The sequence below is a fragment of the Typopeltis vanoorti genome, chromosome 13 (assembly GCF_054136105.1).
Source record: "Typopeltis vanoorti isolate ZY-2024b chromosome 13, IOZ_Tvanoo_1.0, whole genome shotgun sequence".
Lineage (NCBI taxonomy): Eukaryota > Metazoa > Arthropoda > Arachnida > Uropygi > Thelyphonidae > Typopeltis > Typopeltis vanoorti.
Window position 1 is genome coordinate 87,688,556 of NC_143561.1, and position 19,039 is coordinate 87,707,594.

General features: G+C 36.7%; 1 protein-coding gene across 1 annotated transcript in view; it reads left to right on the top strand.

The window, feature by feature from the left end:
• Nucleotides 1–19,039, top strand: part of LOC150100341 (uncharacterized) — a 330,657-nt gene that overhangs the window by 93,193 nt on the left and 218,425 nt on the right. Inside the window, exon 3 of the mRNA XM_090402716.1 lies at nt 10,982–10,997. Within this exon, the coding sequence (XP_090258842.1) occupies nt 10,982–10,997 (16 nt within the window). The remainder of the gene's footprint in view (nt 1–10,981; nt 10,998–19,039) is intronic.

The following is a 19,039-nucleotide window of genomic DNA, read 5'->3' on the forward strand; positions in this document are numbered from 1 at the left end:
AAGGTTAAAACACCTTATGGTAACTTGTTCTGGTAAAATACTTATAAGCTCTGTATTACTAAATCTTGGTATTTCTAGCCTGGCTCCCACTGATGAGACCTCAATAAAGGTCGAAACCGGTCTGGGTAGTGGCCCCTTGCCTTTAATACAAAACATCATACATCCCCTTCTTGGAGATGTGTTTTGGCATTAAGGGTAAATATTAAGATTAGTGATCAGAGCTTATGCCACCTTTACCACGAGATACCTTGGTCTTGCACTACCTGTAGGATCAACTAGACTTGCATCACTTACAGGTGCAAACTTGACTTGTTTGTCTGTTTGCTTACTTGGAAAATGGAGTAAAACCAGGTTTAAAATTGCTTGGTATTTTTAACAGAGAGTTGTGTATGGTGGGGCAGTTTCAAAGAAGCAGAGGGTTACAAGTGGGGTCCCTACAGGGCTCAATACAGAAGCTGGGAAGGATTATTAGTAATAGTGCAGATGCAGCAGCCCTGCAAGAGGATTTGAATAAGCTAGATAGATCAGCAAATGAATGGGGATGTCGGTTTAATGTTGCAAAATGTAAGGTCTTGAGGTTTGGAAAACATCGATGGGACACTGCATACTCTATGGGAGGAGTTATACTGGAGGAAGTAGGGGGAGACAAGAGATCTGGGGTTGATTATCAATAGAAACCTGAAATTCAGATGACATATTGCAAAGGTAGTGAGGGTAACACCGAGGATTGCTGCAATAATGAGAAGGACACTGACCTGCAGAGATAAAACAGTTATCATTCCGTTGTATAAGACCCTGATCAGACCACACTTGGACTATGGTTCTCAGATTTGGTCCCAGGATTTTGAAGGGGATAAATTAACTGTGGAAAGGATACAAAGGCAGATAACAAAGATGGTTTCAGTACTGTACAATGATAATTATGAGGATCGGCTGAGGGAATGTGGACTGCAGAGTTTGGTGGATAGAAGAAGGAGAGGTGGTATGATCGAGACTTTTAAACTGTTGAGAGGTGGTTACAGGGTTGACACTGGGGCGTTCTTTCTCTTGGTTGATTTTTCGTTTATAATTTATAATTTCAGCGGGAAGGAGTGATGACAAGAGGCCATCCCTGGAAGTTATGAAAGGAAACTGTGAGCAAGAGGGTGCAGAGTGGTTTCTTTGCATGGAGGGTGGTTGAACCATGGAATGCATTGCCTGATGGAGTGGTGAGAGCGAGAACGGTCAATGAGTTCAAGGAGTGGTATGATAGACTTTGTGTTTATTCGAGGGGGGGGGACCTCCCCTCGATGAGTCTTGATAGACTTTGTGTTTCTTAGGAAGGACCTCCCATGATGAGTCTTTTGACTCCATGGAGGCCTGAATAATAATAATAATAATAATCTTTCACTCAGTCAAGCGAATACATTTTGCATGTGCTACAGTAAGTAGAATATTGCATATTGAATTTGCAATATGCAATATTCTACTTACTGTAGCACAGTAATGATCTTTTTTGCATTAGAGTATGGAACAACTGCAATGAGTCTTTTTAATACTTGGAGGTCTGATAATAATAATAATAACAACAACAACAACCGGTATACCAAGGCAGTTCAAGAAAAGAATTAAGCTTAATCCAGATGCTTATGACAAGAATTACAACTTCACTCAGCCTACACTAAAGCATTCAACAAATGCAAAATAACATGATTTTTGGTCTAGATGGCCGAATGTTAGTGTACTTGCTCTTCAGTCAGAAAGGCTGTGGGTTCAAATCTCACAGCTTACTGGAAACCTAAACTAGCTTGCCAAGTTCCATGTTTTGTCACTAGAGCATGGTTTTTGTATTATGTAAAGAATAAATTAAAAAAAAATAGAAAAATATTATCAAAAACATTGCACCCTCCATGGAGTCGGCAGACTCATCTTGAGAGGTTCATATATACGAGAGTGGTCTGAAAAGTTCTTGGCCTAACAATGAAAAAACTAATTTATAATTTCAAAATTATTTTTATTTTTCAACATAATCTCCCTTAAGACTAATACATTTATTCCAGCGGCATTATCCTGTCCCTGTAACGTTAATTAAATACGTTCTCAGTAAGATCTGCAAACCTCTCTACAGCTGCAATCACCTCTTGATTCAAAGAAAAACGCTGACCAGCGAGGAAGAGTTTTAGTTTTGGGAAGAGATAGAAGTCAGAGGGAGCCAAATATGGGGAATAGGGTGGATGTTCCAACAATTCATAGTGCAGATCCCTTAATTTTTCCCATTGCCAAAACACCTTTGTGGTGCAGGTGCATTGTTCTGATGAAAGATGAGTTTTTTCTTCTGCAAACCGGGTCTTTTCTCATGAATTTTTTCGTCTAGTCTGGTTAAATGATTGGAATAATATTCCGTGGTTATTGTTTTACCCTTTTCAAGATAATTAATAAACAAAATGCCTTTAACATACCAAAACACCGATGCCATGACTTTTCTGGCTGATGGAACTGATTTTGTCTTCTTTGGTGCTAAACAACTGGCTTCTGTCCGCTGTTTTGACAACTGTTTAGATTTTGGTGTGTGATGGTGAATCCAAATCTCATTCATAGTAATAAATCGACGCCCAAAATCAGTTTTATTCTTGTTAAAACGCTCCAAGCACTGTTCAGAGATTTTCATGCTAGTGCGTTTTTGATCTGCTGTGAGCAAGTGCGGCAGCCATCTTGCTCAAAGCTTTTTCATTTGCAATTCTTCATGCAAAATATATCCTACACATTCTTTTGAAATGCCTATAGTCTCGGCAGTTTCATGCACTTTGTCTTGCCGGTCATCCAATACCATATCATGCACTTGATCAATGATTTCTGGTGTTGTTACACTTTTTGGACATCCTTCACATGGATCATCTTCAAGGCTGGTATGGCCACATTTAAACTTGACAGCCCATTTCCTGATTGTCGAAAATGAAGGAGAAGAGTGTGCATAAACTTTTATGAACTTCAAATTAATTTCTTTTGGCGTTAAACCTTCTTTTACCAAGAAATTCATTAATTTCAGACAACACTTTTGCTTCAGACAGCTGTATAAAACAAACTACTTGATAGAATGACTTGTAATTTCACATGGATGCTTATGACAGATGTACCAACTTGAAAAAAAAAATGTGCCAATAGTGTTGCCATCTATGGCCGAGGCCGAGAACTTTTCAGACCACTCTCATAAAATTTAAAAAATGAACTGCAGATTTGCAACCTTTTTATGGATGAATTTGCTTAAAAAATCAGCAAATTCATATCTGACTTTGAAAGGACCAATTGCAGTCTCCCTTCTGCTTACTTGCAAAACCCATCAGCCACAACTTCTGTGTATTTTTTCCATCTTAATCCCAGCCAAGTTTCATAAGTGTTAAACAACCTAAAAATAAATGGCTTCTCTGAAAGAACTACACATCTTCTTGACTCCTACAAACTCAACCAAAATATCAAAGAATCAATATGCCGATTTCCAATCCCATACACTCCATCATTTCAGAGCTATTTCAAGAATTCTGAGGAAATATGATTTAGTAGTTACTTATATTCCCATTAATAAACTATCCACGTATTTCCCATCAAAAGATAAACTCTCAACTGTGTCTCTTCCTGGTGTATTTCAAGTTCCATGTGACTGCCAGCTTTCCTACTTTGAACAAACCAGACGTTCAATAGAAAAATGAATACAAGAACATCAATCTTATATTCTTCACAACAAATCCAATAAGTCTGGATTGGTGCAACACAGAATAGAGGCAGACCACAACATTCTCTTGTCTAAAACTCGCCTTCTACACAAATGTCAGTATAAATTCGAACGCCTATTCAAAGAGAGTGCTGTGACCTTACTTTACTGCCCTAACTTGAATTGGAATGACTTCCTATCCTTGTAAAAAATATGGGAAAGTTTGATCCAAATAACACATTAATATATGGTTTTTTTTTTTTTTTTTATTTTTTAATTAAGGCCAATAATAATATCCACAAAACTTTTTAAAGTATACATTTTTGGTCGTTTTTATAATAGAAATACAATTTTATTAATACAGACCAGTATTTTACAATAAACATTTATTAAAACCTACCAGTTTCGCCAGCAAACTGTCTGGCTTTTTCAAGGCATTACGGAGATATGAAAGTTAGTAAATGCAAATTAAAAGGAACATAAAAAACGTTGTAAACCAAACTAGTATCTATGGTTACACGTTTCGCGTGACAGAGATGGCTTATTGTTCTTATTCATTATCACGCATGCGTGTTTGTTGTAGACTTGTAATGTGATTACTGGCTAGCTGTAGTTCAGATTGATTGAGAGAGAGGATCAAGTTTTTCCACAAACTGTTTAGAATTACACCCTGATTTCTGTTGAGGTTTCCACCGGTTATTAGTACTATTGTGGCTTCCTTCAATACACGATGCCTGTAGTCGTCTTCGAGATATGGCATGGAGCTGTTTTGCCAATCTACCGTGTGGTTAGACGTGCAGAAATGATGTGTTAAGCCGGAAGAGATGCTTCTGTTGTGGTTTACATCACCAACATGTTCTTTTTGTCTAATTTCTAAACTTCGTGAAGTTTTTCCAATGTAGGCAAGACCACAGGAGCAGGGAATGTAATATACTCCTGGATATTTGTAGAACGGAACTTTATCTTTTGGAGATCCTAAAACTTGTCTGATGTTGGTGGTTGGTTTGAAGACCACTCTGATGTTGTGGGCTCTTAGTATTCTTGCTATTTGATAAGAAATTGACTTGATGAAAGGTATCACTACAGTAGAAACGTGCTGACGGTGGGATTCTTCTTGTCTGGGGTTGTCATTGTATAGATATTTTTTGATGATGTTTTGAGGATATCCATTTTGTGATAATGTGTTGGCTATTAGTGAGAGTTCATTCTGTGTATCCTCCTCTTCTGATATAAACTTTTTGGCTCTATGTTTCAACATGTGGATAATACTCAGTTTGTGTGACTTGTGATGGTTTGAAGTATAGTGAAGATATCTTCCAGTATCTGTGGGCTTTCTGTAAATGGATAATTTGACACTGTTAGGTTGTTTTTTTATCAAAATATCTAAAAAATGCAGTTGGTTGTTGTTTTCTACTTCCAGAGTGAATTTTATCTTGCTATGTATTGAGTTGATTTTATCCACAAACGATTTAAGGTTGTCTAAGCTGTCTTGCCATATGATGAATATATCATCCACATATCTCCACCATGTAGATTGTCTCGGAGAGATTGCAGAGAGAATTTCTTTTTCAAGTTTTTCCATGAAAAGGTCTGCACAAGATGGTGATAGTGGGCTTCCCCATTGCTAGGCCTTCTAATTGTTGGTATATGGTGTTGTTAACCTTGAAGAAATTAGATTGAAGGCAGTGTCTAAACATCTGTGTGATGTCTAGAGGAAAGAGGTCTTGGATGATGTTTATTACCTCTTCTACTGGAACATTGGTGAAAAGGGACAACATCTAGGCTGGCTAGTTTATTTGTTCCAGTAGAAGAGGTAATAAACATCATCCAAGACCTCTTTCCTCTAGACATCACACAGATGTTTAGACACTGCCTTCAATCTAATTTCTTCAAGGTTAACAACACCATATACCAACAATTAGAAGGCCTAGCAATGGGAAGCCCACTATCACCATCTTGTGCAGACCTTTTCATGGAAAAACTTGAAAAAGAAATTCTCTCTGCAATCTCTCCGAGACCATCTACATGGTGGAGATATGTGGATGATATATTCATCATATGGCAAGACAGCTTAGACAACCTTAAATCATTTGTGGATAAAATCAACTCAATACATAGCAAGATAAAATTCACTCTGGAAGTAGAAAACAACAACCAACTGCATTTTTTAGATATTTTGATAAAAAAACAACCTAACAGTGTCAAATTATCCATTTACAGAAAGCCCACAGATACTGGAAGATATCTTCACTATACTTCAAACCATCACAAGTCACACAAACTGAGTATTATCCACATGTCGAAACATAGAGCCAAAAAGTTTATATCAGAAGAGGAGGATACACAGAATGAACTCTCACTAATAGCCAACACATTATCACAAAATGGATATCCTCAAAACATCATCAAAAAATATCTATACAATGACAACCCCAGACAAGAAGAATCCCACCGTCAGCACGTTTCTACTGTAGTGATACCTTTCATCAAGTCAATTTCTTATCAAATAGCAAGAATACTAAGAGCCCACAACATCAGAGTGGTCTTCAAACCCACCACCAACATCAGACAAGTTTTAGGATCTCCAAAAGATAAAGTTCCGTTCTACAAATATCCAGGAGTATATTACATTCCCTGCTCCTGTGGTCTTGCCTACATCGGACAAACTTCACGAAGTTTAGAAATTAGACAAAAAGAACATGTTGGTGATGTAAACCACAACGGAAGCATCTCTTCCGGCTTAGCACATCATTTCTGCACGTCTAACCACACGATAGATTGGCAAAACAGCTCCATGCCATATCTCGATGACGACTACAGGCATCGTGTATTTAAGGAAGCCACAATAGTACTAATAACCGGCAGAAACCTCAACAGAAATCAGGGTGTAATTCTAAACAGTTCGTGGAAAAACTTGATCCTCTCTCTCAATCAATCTGAACTACAGCTAGCCAGTAATCACATTACAAGTCTACAACAAACACGCATGCGTGATAATGAATAAGAACAATAAGCCATCTCTGTCACGCCAAACGTGTAACCATAGATACTAGTTTGGTTTACAACGTTTTTTATGTTCCTTTTAATTTGCATTTACTAACTTTCATATCTCCGTAATGCCTTGAAAAAGCCAGACAGTTTGCTGGCGAAACTGGTAGGTTTTAATAAATGTTTATTGATACTGGTCTGTATTAATAAAATTGTATTTCTATCCACAAAACTTAGAAGATCCTAAGAAACCACTGGATACTACATCTATGTAATGGTCTGTTTAGTATGATATTATAAATCAAATTTTTTTTTTTTTGGATGATAATATAAATTATATAATAATTTTATAATCACTTTTATTGATACTGGTCTGTATTAATAAAATTGTATTTCTATCCACAAAACTTAGAAGATCCTAAGAAACCACTGGATACTACATCTATGTAATGGTCTGTTTAGTATGATATTATAAATCAAATTTTTTTTTTTTTGGATGATAATATAAATTATATAATAATTTTATAATCACTTTTATGATTAACTTTTTTTTTGCAGTGAAGCATAATGCTATTAGCAATTTAACATCATTCAGCTTGTGCTATTTTGAATAATTCAGTTGTTTGCATTCTACCTTCTGGCCACTGATGATAGTTTGTTAGTTTCAAACTGAAATATTTGGCAGTATATTTAATACTGCTAAATATTACTTCTCCTTGTGTCTACGTGTAGATAATTTATGATACTATGGCACAAGTTTCCCTCAAAACTAGCATTCACTTACTTCCTTACCACAAAGTATAATACATATATCTCCTGTGATCTTTTAGTAAGAAAGAACATTACAAAAATGTTAAGTGAACCTACATACCAAAAAGTCTTCTGGTACTGATGGTATCTCTTCAGTTGCATTCAAAACTTCTATTCCAGAACGAACCCCTGTCCTATGTCATCTTTACACATGCATCTTTACACACTGCCTATTCCAAAGAAAGGGAGATAAAGTCTGCTATCATAGTATTGATCTATCGTCTTCACTTTAATCCCATCCATAATAATAGAGAAGGTCATTAATAGTCAATTTCTTCACTATCTAGAAGTCCACCATTTAATCATTGACTCCCAGTATTGATTTCACCAGTCTAGATCCACATCAAATCTCTTAGCCTACATCATCTCATTGGATGCACACAAGAAATATGTGCTATTGCCCAGCAGAGCACTTGATTGTATCTGGCATCCAGCTCTGCTTAGTAATTACCACCCATTCATCTTCCTTCCCTTCCACCTTTTGTAATTAGCTTTCTTTCTGGTCATTAAAAATGTGTTGTAGTGAGCAGATTCCTCTCTCTGAGTTTCTCTACGAATGTAGGAGTTCCTCAGCTGTTCTGTCACCTGTCCTCTTTCTCCTACAGATACATGATCTTCCCTCATTGAACATTTTACATAATATTTATCATTCCTCTTACTCATTCAACATATCTTGGGATGTATGGTGAAATACAAAAATCTACAGCAAGTGCCTTATGCACTGATATCTATACTATTCTTCGATGGGGCAAGAATAACGTAGTCACCTTCACTGCTGCCAAAATACAGTCTTGCCTTTTTTCTTGTTACTTGTTAAATGCTTGTTAAATAGGTACATCAAGGCTACTTAACTCCCTGGAACATTCTTTAAGACACATGACAACGTGTCATCAAGTCCTATTATCTTATCAACATTAAATTAACTTAATTTCTCATATACTTCTTACTCACTCACCAACACTCAATTATCTCCTATTCCCTCTAAACTGGGACTTGTCATGATGTCACACTGATGAGGATGAAATAACCTGATGATCTTCTTATTTGAATACATTGCCTATGTCCTTGCAGCATCAGCTACCATTTCTGTCCATTATCATCATCTTATCATAAACATTCTTTATTTCTTTTACTTGCTACATGTCAAAAGAACTCTCTAGGATTTTTCGTGGCCTGATTTGCTAATTTATTTCTGCTCATATTGCACTTTTTTGCTGTCCTTACCAAATGAGCTAACTTCCTAGCTTGCTCTTTGTACTCTTCGTGTAACTGATTATTACTATTATTTAACTGATTATTTAACTTGTGCTGCTTTCTCAGCGCCTTCTTCCACATTTCTTGCTTAATCCCTTCATTCATCCATCTGACACCTACTTTATTCAGCATTTTGACCTTTTTGATTGTATTCACATATTGTGCTGTTAAATAGCTCTTGGTCATGCCTAAGCAGGATTTTGTTCTCCTTCTGTTTAACTCTTCATTCCATGCTATAGAATTATGCTATTCCTCTTGATCTCCTTTGACTAAACATCTCTTTTCCTTTTTTCTGTTAATTTAGAACAAGGAATAGCATCAAATTCATTTGTTGTCAGTCATTATGAACTTTCTCCCTTTCTTCAGCTGAATTATATTTTCCAGCTGCACTGATCCAGTTGGTCAAATTCTGTAGCATTTACTATCATGAAAATAATCCTCATAAATTGTTCAAATATCTACCCAGAGCTTCTTACCACTCACTTCAAGTTTCATGTGTTTGTTATCTTCCTCACCAGTGATCCTTTGTGTGTGTGTGTGTGTGTGTGTGTGTGTGTGTGTGTGTGTGTGTGTGTGTGTGTGTGTGTGTGTGTGTGTGTGTGTTACACACACACACACACACACACACACACACACACACACACACACACACACACACACACACACACACACACACACACTCCCAACAAAGCTTTTATGATAATGGTAACCTCACTATAAGGTAAAAAATTGTCCGTAAACCTGCATATATAAATAAGAATCACAAAATTTTTAATTAAGTGTCCACTAATGCAAACTAAAGCTGTCTTCCAATGATAGTTACGGAAAAAACAACATTTTTTTGTTATTCAGAAAAGAATAGTATCATTTAAGATGAAAGCATTCTTCAAATACTCATTTTCTTGAATACATCTCTAATAGCAAAGTCATCCTCCTGAGTTGATTTTAATGTTTGCCACTCCAGCTGCACTGATTCAGTTGGTCAAATTCTGTAGCATTTACTATCATGAAAATAATCTTCATAAAGTGCTCAAATATCTACCAGAGCTTCTTACCACTCTCTTCAAGTTTCATGTGTTTGTTATCTTCCTCACCAGTGATCTTTGTATGTGTATGTATGTATGTATGTGTACACACACACACACACACACGCACACTTCCAACAAAGCTTTTATGGCAAACTGCAGAGTTTAACGGATAGAAGAAGGAGAGGTGATATGATTGAGACTTTTAAACTATTGAGAGGTGGTTACAGGGTTGACACTGGGAAGTTCTTTCGCTTGGTTGAACAGCGGGAAGGAGGAGTCATGAGACGGGGCCATTCTGGAAGTTATGAAAGGAAACTGTGAGAAAGAGGGTGAGGAGTGGTTTCTTTGCATGGAGGGTGGTAGAACCATGGAATGCACTGCCTGATGGAGTGGTGAGAATGAGAACAGTCAATGCTTTTAAGGAGTGGTATGATAGACTTTTATTTCCTAGGAGGGACCTCTCTCGATGAGTCTTGATAGACTTGTGTTTCTTAGAAAGGACCTCCCGCGATGAGTCTTTTGACTCCATGGGAGCCTGAATAATAATAATAATAATAATGGTAACCTCACTATAAGGTAAACAATTGTCTGCAGACAATTGTTTGTCTTCCAATTTCATTGGAAGACAAACTAAAGCTGTCTTCCAATGAAAGTTGGGAAGTTGGGAAGACAAATAAGTCAAAAACAACAACAACGTTTTTTTGTTATTCAAAAAAGAATAGTATAATTTAAGATTAAAGCATTATTTGTATGTGTATATATATATACACACACACACATAGGTTGCATCTGCAAACTCATTATTTACAAATTATGAGTTTTAATGAGCTTGTAGAGACTACTATTGATAATAACTACAAACTCATTATCCTAAAAAGTTGCAAAAGGAAGCTGTGAGCAAGATGGTAAGGAGTGGTATCTTTGCATGGAGGGTGGTCGAACCTTGGAATGCATTGTCTGATAGAGTGGTGAGAGCAAGAACGGTCAATGAGTTCAAGGAGTGGGATGATGTGTTTCTTAGGAAGGACCTCCCACAATGAGTCTTTTGATTCCATGGAGGCTTGAATTATAATAATAATAATAATAATAATAGCATTGTCAGCATTACAGCTAAAAGAACAATATTTAAATTGTAGCTGTGATGTTTTATTCTAACATGAAACTACTTTGCTTTCTTTCTTTTTTTTTTTTTTTTCCCTTGAAATATGTAAAACAGGAAAGAGTTGCCATAGGTGAGTACTCTGTTTATTTACTTTTCTTGATTTATGTTGCATGATTTTTTGATACTGATTTGATTTTCAGAAGTGCAGTGGATTAAAGAATGGATAAGATGTAATTAGATGTTTTAAAGGAACATGTGTACTAGACATAATGTTATATGTTTTCAATGGTTAACATATGTATAGAAAAGCAGAATATATTTTAAAGTCCAGTGTATATATATATATATCCACTCTATATATATAAAAAGATAAGCTGAAATTTGAAATGTTTTTATGTCACGTTTTTTGTCTCTTCATTATTTTGAGCCAGATTAAGCCGTTAAGCTGATAAGCCGAAATTTGAAATGTTTCACGTCCAACAATGTGTTTGCCTTCATGAGACAACAATTTGTTGGACGTTTCAAAACAATGCAAAACCCACTTACCAGCCCGGAACTTGGGGGAGTTGGGTGCCATAAGTTCCAGGTGGGGGGTGCAGAATCCCCCCTAGTATATATATATATATATATATATATATATATATATATATGTAGAAAGTATTTTACCTTGGGTATAATAAATGTTAAAGATACCAAGCTATTTTAAACCTGATTTTACTCCATTTCCCAAGTAAGCAAACAGACAAATAAGTCAAGTTTGCGCCTGCAAGTGTTGCAAGTCTAGCTGGCCCTGAATGTAGTGCAAGACCAAGGCAACTCATGGTAAAAGTAGAATAAGCTCTGATCACTAATCTTAATATTTACCCTTAATGCAAAGCACATCTCCTGGAGGAGATGTATGATGCTTTGTATTAAAGGGGCCACTACCCAGACCGGTTTCGACCTTTATTGAGGTCTCATCAGTGGAAGCCATGCTAGAAATACCAAGATTTTAGTAATACAGAGCTTATAAGTATTTTACCAGAACAAGTTACCATAAGGTGTTTTAACCTTATTAAATAAAAATCTCAGGAGGAGATATAAATGTAGAAAGTATTTTACCTTGGGTATAATAAATGTTAACGTCTAGCATGGCTCCCACTGATGAGACCTCAATAAAGGTTGAAACCAGTCTGGGTAGTGGCCCCTTGCCTTTAATACAAAGCATCATACATCTCCTCCAGGAGATGTGCTTTGCATTAAGGGTAAATATTAAGATTAGTGATCAGAGCTTATTCTACTTTTGCCATGAGTTGCCTTGGTCTTGCACTACGTGCAGGGTCAGTTAGACTTGCAACACTTGCAGGCGCAAACTTGACTTATTTGTCTGTTTGCTTACTTGGGAAATGGAGTAAAACCAGGTTTAAAATAGCTTGGTATCTTTAACATATATATATATATATATATATATATACATATATACATACACAAGGGGTTTTCAAAAAAAGACCGAACTTTTTTTAAATAGTGTATTAATCGGTTCAGAGAGCGCACTGCAGCTACTGAGCACATCTAGTGTCGGGTATTGACAACAGTCTGCCATTTGTCCCATTCTGCTATGAACATTAATCGCCGAGTTACATATGCTTAAGCGAGCATGTGCGCAAGCTGTTCATCGGATTAGTGAGAAAGTGACAATGAAAGAGCTTGAAGAACAATGTGTGTGTGTGTGTGTGTGAAATTTTGCTGCAAACTCCGTAAATATTTTACAGAGATATTTCTGTTGCTTAATTAAGCATATGGGAAGGACTGCATGAGCCGAAAGCAGTGCTATGAGTGCTTTAAGCATTTAAAAAAGGGCAGAATCGGTCGGTGAAGATCCCAGGCCTGGATAACTTTCCACATCAACGGACGATGACCATGTTGAGAGAGTTCATGCTGTGATTCATAGAAATCATCGTTTAACACGTTCGCTGCCAACTACGAGTATACTCGTATGAAGCGTACCGCCGGCAACGAGATTACCATACTGACCTTGAAGAAGTGAAAATGCTTGGCTTGTGGAGCTAGCATCAAAACTGTGTATTCTCATAGATGGAATATGCTCTGCACAAGCCAACTGTGAGTATACTCATATGACGCTGACCGCCAGCAACGAGAGTACCGTACTGACCTTGAAGAAGTGAAATTGCTCGGCGTACTGGAACAGGCTATGCCAAAGTAGCGTGGCAGCGAACGTGTTAACTGTCCAATAAGTTGCTGATGAAGTGGGCATCAGCATAGGATCTTGCCATCAAATTTTGCATCAGTGCAAAATTCATGATGCATTTGTTGACTAATGATCAGAAAGAGAACTGTGTTGAAATCGTCAGGAACTGCTTGCTAATGCAAATGATAAAAAAAATGCAAATGACTTGGCCTCATCAGACTTTTTCCTGTTTCCCAAACTTAAAGCCACTTTGAAAGGATGTCGTTTCCAAACCATGGAGAAGATTCAGGAAAATGCGATAAGGAAACTGCGTGCCATCACAAAAAGTGCATTCCAGGAAGCATTCCAACAATGGAAGAAATGTTGGGAACAGTGTATCACTAGTAGAGGGGACTACTTTGAAGGGTACAGTGCTTAAAATGTTGTAAAATGAGCAATAAAGTCTTTATAGCAAAAGTTCGGTCTTTTTTTGAACATGCCTTGTATATATCATCAATGTTACATGGACATCATCAGGGAGAAAAGAGAAGATTCATTAACTACATTCAAAAAACATGAATCATGTCACATCTGAGTTATCAAGAGAATGCACTTAGAGTTCAAAGGCATGCATTGAATATCTTTTGTAAATCAAAATTAAATACTGTATTCAATATTACCAAAAAAAAAAAAAAAAATGAACAGTTTATTGCAATTACTTCCCAGAACTTTCAGGCTGGTATGCAATCAGGGTGATTAAGACTTAGATGATGTCATGAAGTTTCAGGAAACAGCCAATCAAATTTAAATCTGCTGGAATGACAAATCTTGGTTTGGTTCCAAAGCATTCTGTGTCTAGTGTAAGTGGCATGGCAAGCCAAACCAGACTTTTGCAGTTCTAAAAATTTAATGTAATCCTGATATTCTTAGATTCTGATTCTAGCAAAATGGCCAATTTGTCCAAAATAACAAAGTTGACATGAACAGGGCACTTGATAAAGAGAGAGAAAGAGAGATGGTAATTTGTCATTGGTATATGGTATAAAAGAAGATAGTTTCCAAGCTGGTTTGAAGGTAGTGTATAGACTGTACTTGCAAAGAATCTATACTTTTGTTCTGTTATTCTTTTACAATATGGTATGAATGTTCTGTTTGCATCAGATTATGGTCTGGCTGTGGGCTGATAATTGCAGATATTTTTCTGGATGGCAGTTTCATTATTTAATTCTTCCAGCAGAAGGAAATCAGAAGAGCAGATTGCGTGAGCTCTTTGTACAAGGGTTTTGTACAACGAGCTCATGTCTTTTGTGTTGGATGATGTTGTGAAGACAGATGGATATATCTAGCCTATCAGTGAAGGAATGTTTCCTATAAGCAGAAACCTCAGTATTGCTTGTAGAAGTATGAATTATTAAAGTATCCAGAAAGGGTAGACTCTAATTGGAATTCATGGTCGCAAGTGAATTTGTTACAGAGGTTTATTTTATCCAGAAATAGCAGTAATTCTATCTTTAAGTGAGCTCAATCTGCTAGATATTGTTCACAAATTAAAGCCAAATATGAGGTTGAGGGGAGACTGAAGAGTTCGTTTTCTAGATGTTCCATAAAATAATCAACTGAAGCTGGTGAAATAGTACTGCCCTTAGCTGTTTTCCTTCAATTTTTAAAACCTGATTTCCCTGAAGACTTGTTAACCTGTTTAAATTTATTATCAATTCAGGCTATTTTACTTGGCATAATAAGAAATGCACAAGCAGATTCAAGGATCAGTGGTATTTCTCTTCAACCAAAATATGAGATATGAGCTAGTAAGTTCATATAATTTAAATAATAAGTTAATTGTAAGTATATGCCACATAATTCATAACTTACAATTAATGTTTTGAAAGTAGTTAATGGATGTTGTTCTCTTTTCTCCCTGATGACATCCATGTAACATTGGATGAAATATATTGGAGTTTTTAATAAATTCTATTTTGCCTTACATGTGTTGACTATTGTACATAATATTACATACTTACAATGTTTTCTAGTTGGTACAATGATGAGAATAGTGGTTTTCTCTGGAAGGACTGAAAGAAAAGTTGGTGGTAGTCATGGGCATGAATCACTTAGAGGGTGAGAAAAAAGATGTTGAAAGAGATTTAAGTAAGCTGTTGTAGACGGTGAAGGATAACAAATTATCCTTCACCTGGAAAATGGTTCATAATGCCAAAGACTCAAACTAGTTAAGAAGGAGAATAGAGATTACTGAGCTATGTGAGATGAAAGATGTGAAATTTGTTATGCTTGAAATGAATTTGAATGGAAGATCAAGTAGGTTAAGAGAGAGAGACTTCATTTGAATGATTTTGGTTGCTGTACATTTGTTGTAGATTTGTAGAGATAAAAACAGAGACTGAGTAAATGAGGAGCATGGAGGACATGTGAAGAATATTAGGCAAGTGCATACAAGGATAAGAAAATGAATGTCACATGGCAAAGGGAGTGAAGGAGTGAAAGGAGCAGTGAAACAAAGGTGGCATGTCATAGAGATTGAAGAGATAGAGAGAGGTGATTTAGGTTGGATGGCCTAGCTCAAACAGAGTGGAATTATCATATCTGGGTAAGTATAGAATCATATCATTGTGGACTGGTGATTTTAGCATAGTAACAATAACTTATGAGTCTTCAAATGGACAGTTTGAAGATTCATACATTGACTGTGCAGTTGCTTTCACGTTACTTTGATGCAAAGGTTATCAGAAATAAAGTATACAAGAAGAACAGGAAAGGTAGAAGAGGAGGAAGGGGAAATAGTGTGGCTATTTAATATGAGGTTGAAATAAATAGAACAAGTTGTTCTTCTTATTATTATTATACTCCAAATGTAGAGAGTAATAACAATGCAATTTTTAGCATTGGTTGAGAAAGTGGAAATAGGTGATTCTAAATGTGTATTTTAATTATGGAATATGGACTGCAAAGAGGAGATAATATTTGGAAACAAGGGGTGTGAATTTATAAACAGAGGCTAGAAAACTAGAGGTTAGGCTAGAAAACATGTTTTTAAATTTAAATATAGTGTGGCTTTTTGTCTCAAATTGTGCTGCAGTTGTGCATCGGTTAGATACAAGTGTCCTTCAGTGGTGTTATTGTTTGGAACTGTGTTGTATATATTGTGTTTTCGCTGCCATTTGTTTCACTACTTCAATGTGTAAAGATGGTGTCCAACAAGAAATGTATGTCAGCACCGTGCAGGACTTCTACTTCTACACGAAAGGCTGGCTCAGCGTTAGATTTTTCGCAATGGATGCATTGCGGAAACTGCTACATGTATGCATATGCATCGAAGAATGTGAAGGATCTGTGGTCAGTCTGGCTAAATCAGAAGAATGAAAATGTCAAAGTATGTGAGAAGTGTCGGGATAGGCTGGAGCGTGTAGGAATGGAAGCTGACATCAGGACTGTAGCGGAAGAACTTTGGCAGGAGTTCATGAAAATGAAAAATGACCATCTTCTGCATGAGGAATTGGAAGTGCTCAGTAAGGAGACACTGGAAGTTAAAACTGAGTTTAATGTGTTAATCATAGAAATTATGACTATAGAGATTACTTTAGCTGAAGTAACTAGAACAGGATTACGTATGGGGTGACTCTTTGGTGAATGATGCAGTAATAAATAGTATGGGAGTGATTGGGAGTCAACAAAATAAAACCACAAGAGGTCTAGAAGAAACAAGATGTCGTGAGAGTGGGGGGGGGGGTAAGTAAAAGAGCGTTGAATAATGAAACTGGGAGAGTCATACTGAATAGCATAGAAAATGAGTCCATGAGTGACGCTTGTGTGGCCTTGAATGAAGTTAAGAGTGGTAAGATATATGGTGATTCTATGATTAAGGGTATGGAGAGCGGTAGGAGTGCTGGGCTGGTGGGACAATAGAAAGAGTGGCTTTAGCAATAAAGAGAGGGCATGATGCAGACAAAATGATAGTTATGGTGGGTACAAATGACCTGAGTGGTGGTATAAATCAGGTAGCAAAAGATTTAAGAACATTGTTAGATATTGTGAAGAGGAAAAGTGTCAATGGGAGGATAGTGTGTGCTGCCTTGTTTTGACAATTATGAGTTAAGTAGACGAGCGATGATAATGAATGATATGATTGCAAGAATGTGCAAAAAAAGAGGTCTGGAATTTGTTGATGTCCGGAGTGTTTTTGAAGGAAAAAGACAGTTGTATGCTAGAGATGGGCTGCATCTGAACATGGAAGGATATAAGCGATTGAAGAAGTTACTGTTTTCTGAACAAGTTGAAGTAATTGGGTAGGGAAACTAATATTGAAAAGGTTGAGTGTAAGAGAGAGAAACTTGAGCACTGATTGTATATTTATTGATCCTTATTCGCAGAATAAATTGCAGAAGAGAGGGGATAAAAATCGGCATGGGACTACTGAAATTAGTGACTTATATATAAGTTCTAAAGCCAGTAAAAGATCTAGAAGGAATCTGCAATTTTTGTATACCAATACAAGAAGCATTCGAAATAAGAGAGAAGAATTTTTGGCATTAGTCAGTGCAATCTCACAAAAAGTTGTAGGCATCAGTGAAACTTGGCTGTCAGTAGAAGATGTGGTCACTGGAATTGAATGTGATGGGTACAGTATTTTCAGGGAGGATAGTGAAGATAGAACAAGGGAGGAGTACTGTTGATGATAGCTGATGTGTTGCAGCCAAAGAAAGTAGTATATCAAGATGATAGACATGTGAATGAGAGTTCATTTGAGGTGGTCTGGTGCGAAATAGTAACCAATGCAACCAAATATACAGTTGGTTGCGGCTATAGGCCAGGGAGTACAGGGGGAGATATTGAATTCATGCATCAGCAAATTAGTGCAATGAGTGCAGGTTTAGTGATTATTATTGGGGATTTTAATTATGGTGATACAAATTGGAAGGAGGAAATATCACGTAACAAAAAGGAAATGGAGTTCATACATCTTCTATGAGATAATTAATTGAAACAGCACATAACTGAAGGGACATGGTGTGAGTGTGTTGGACCTGGTTATTGATTCAGAGGATATATGCATAAGTAAGGTGTCCTTGTTACCTCCAAATGGTGAAAGCAATCATGTGGTATTGACTTGGGAGGTTGCAAAATCTGTGAATTTTTCTGTTAAGAAGGGGTATATATATGGAACTACAGGTTAGGCAATTATAACAAGCTTCGGCATGAGCTTGCAGCCATCCCATGGCAGAACATATTGCAGGGGAAAGATGTTAGCAGTGCATGGGATAAAATCAGTGGGTATCTGAGGAAAGCAATATCAGATTGTGTCCCCATGGTCAGGAAGACAAACAAGGTAGGTGTTAAATGGTTGAGCAGTAGTATCAAGCTTGATCTGCAAAAAAAGAAAATGTTATAGAGAATGTACAAGGAGAAATGTGATCAGTACACCCATGAGCAGTACAAGGCTCAAGCTAGGAAGGTTACCAGCATAGTAAGAAAAACTAAATCAGATTATGAGAAGACCTTAAACAATGAGATCAAGGGTAATCCCAAAGAGTTCTTCCACTATGTGGCAAGTAAAACGAAGAATGACTTCGGAAGGATAACTTTAGTGGGTGCTGATGGTATTGAGGTGACAAAATCAGATGTAATAGTCAAGTTACTGAGTGATCACTTATCAAAAGTGTATCACCCAAGTGAGGATATCTCTGTACCTGTAGCAATAACTAATATGAGAATTAAAGCTAAGAAATCAGAGGTATTTAATATATTGCAAAATTTAAATGCAAACACTGCTGTAGGTTTAGATGGAATATCAGCTCGGGTGTTGCGCGAATGTGCAAAGGAATTGTCAACCCCTCTTACATGGATATTTAACTTAAGTTTGAACTCTGGTATGGTCCCTAGGAAGTGGAAGTTAGGCAAAGTGGTTCCTTTGCATATGGGTGGCTCTAAAACTGCGGTAGTTAATTACAGACCAATTACCATCTCAGGAGTAGTGGTAAAAGTATTGGAAA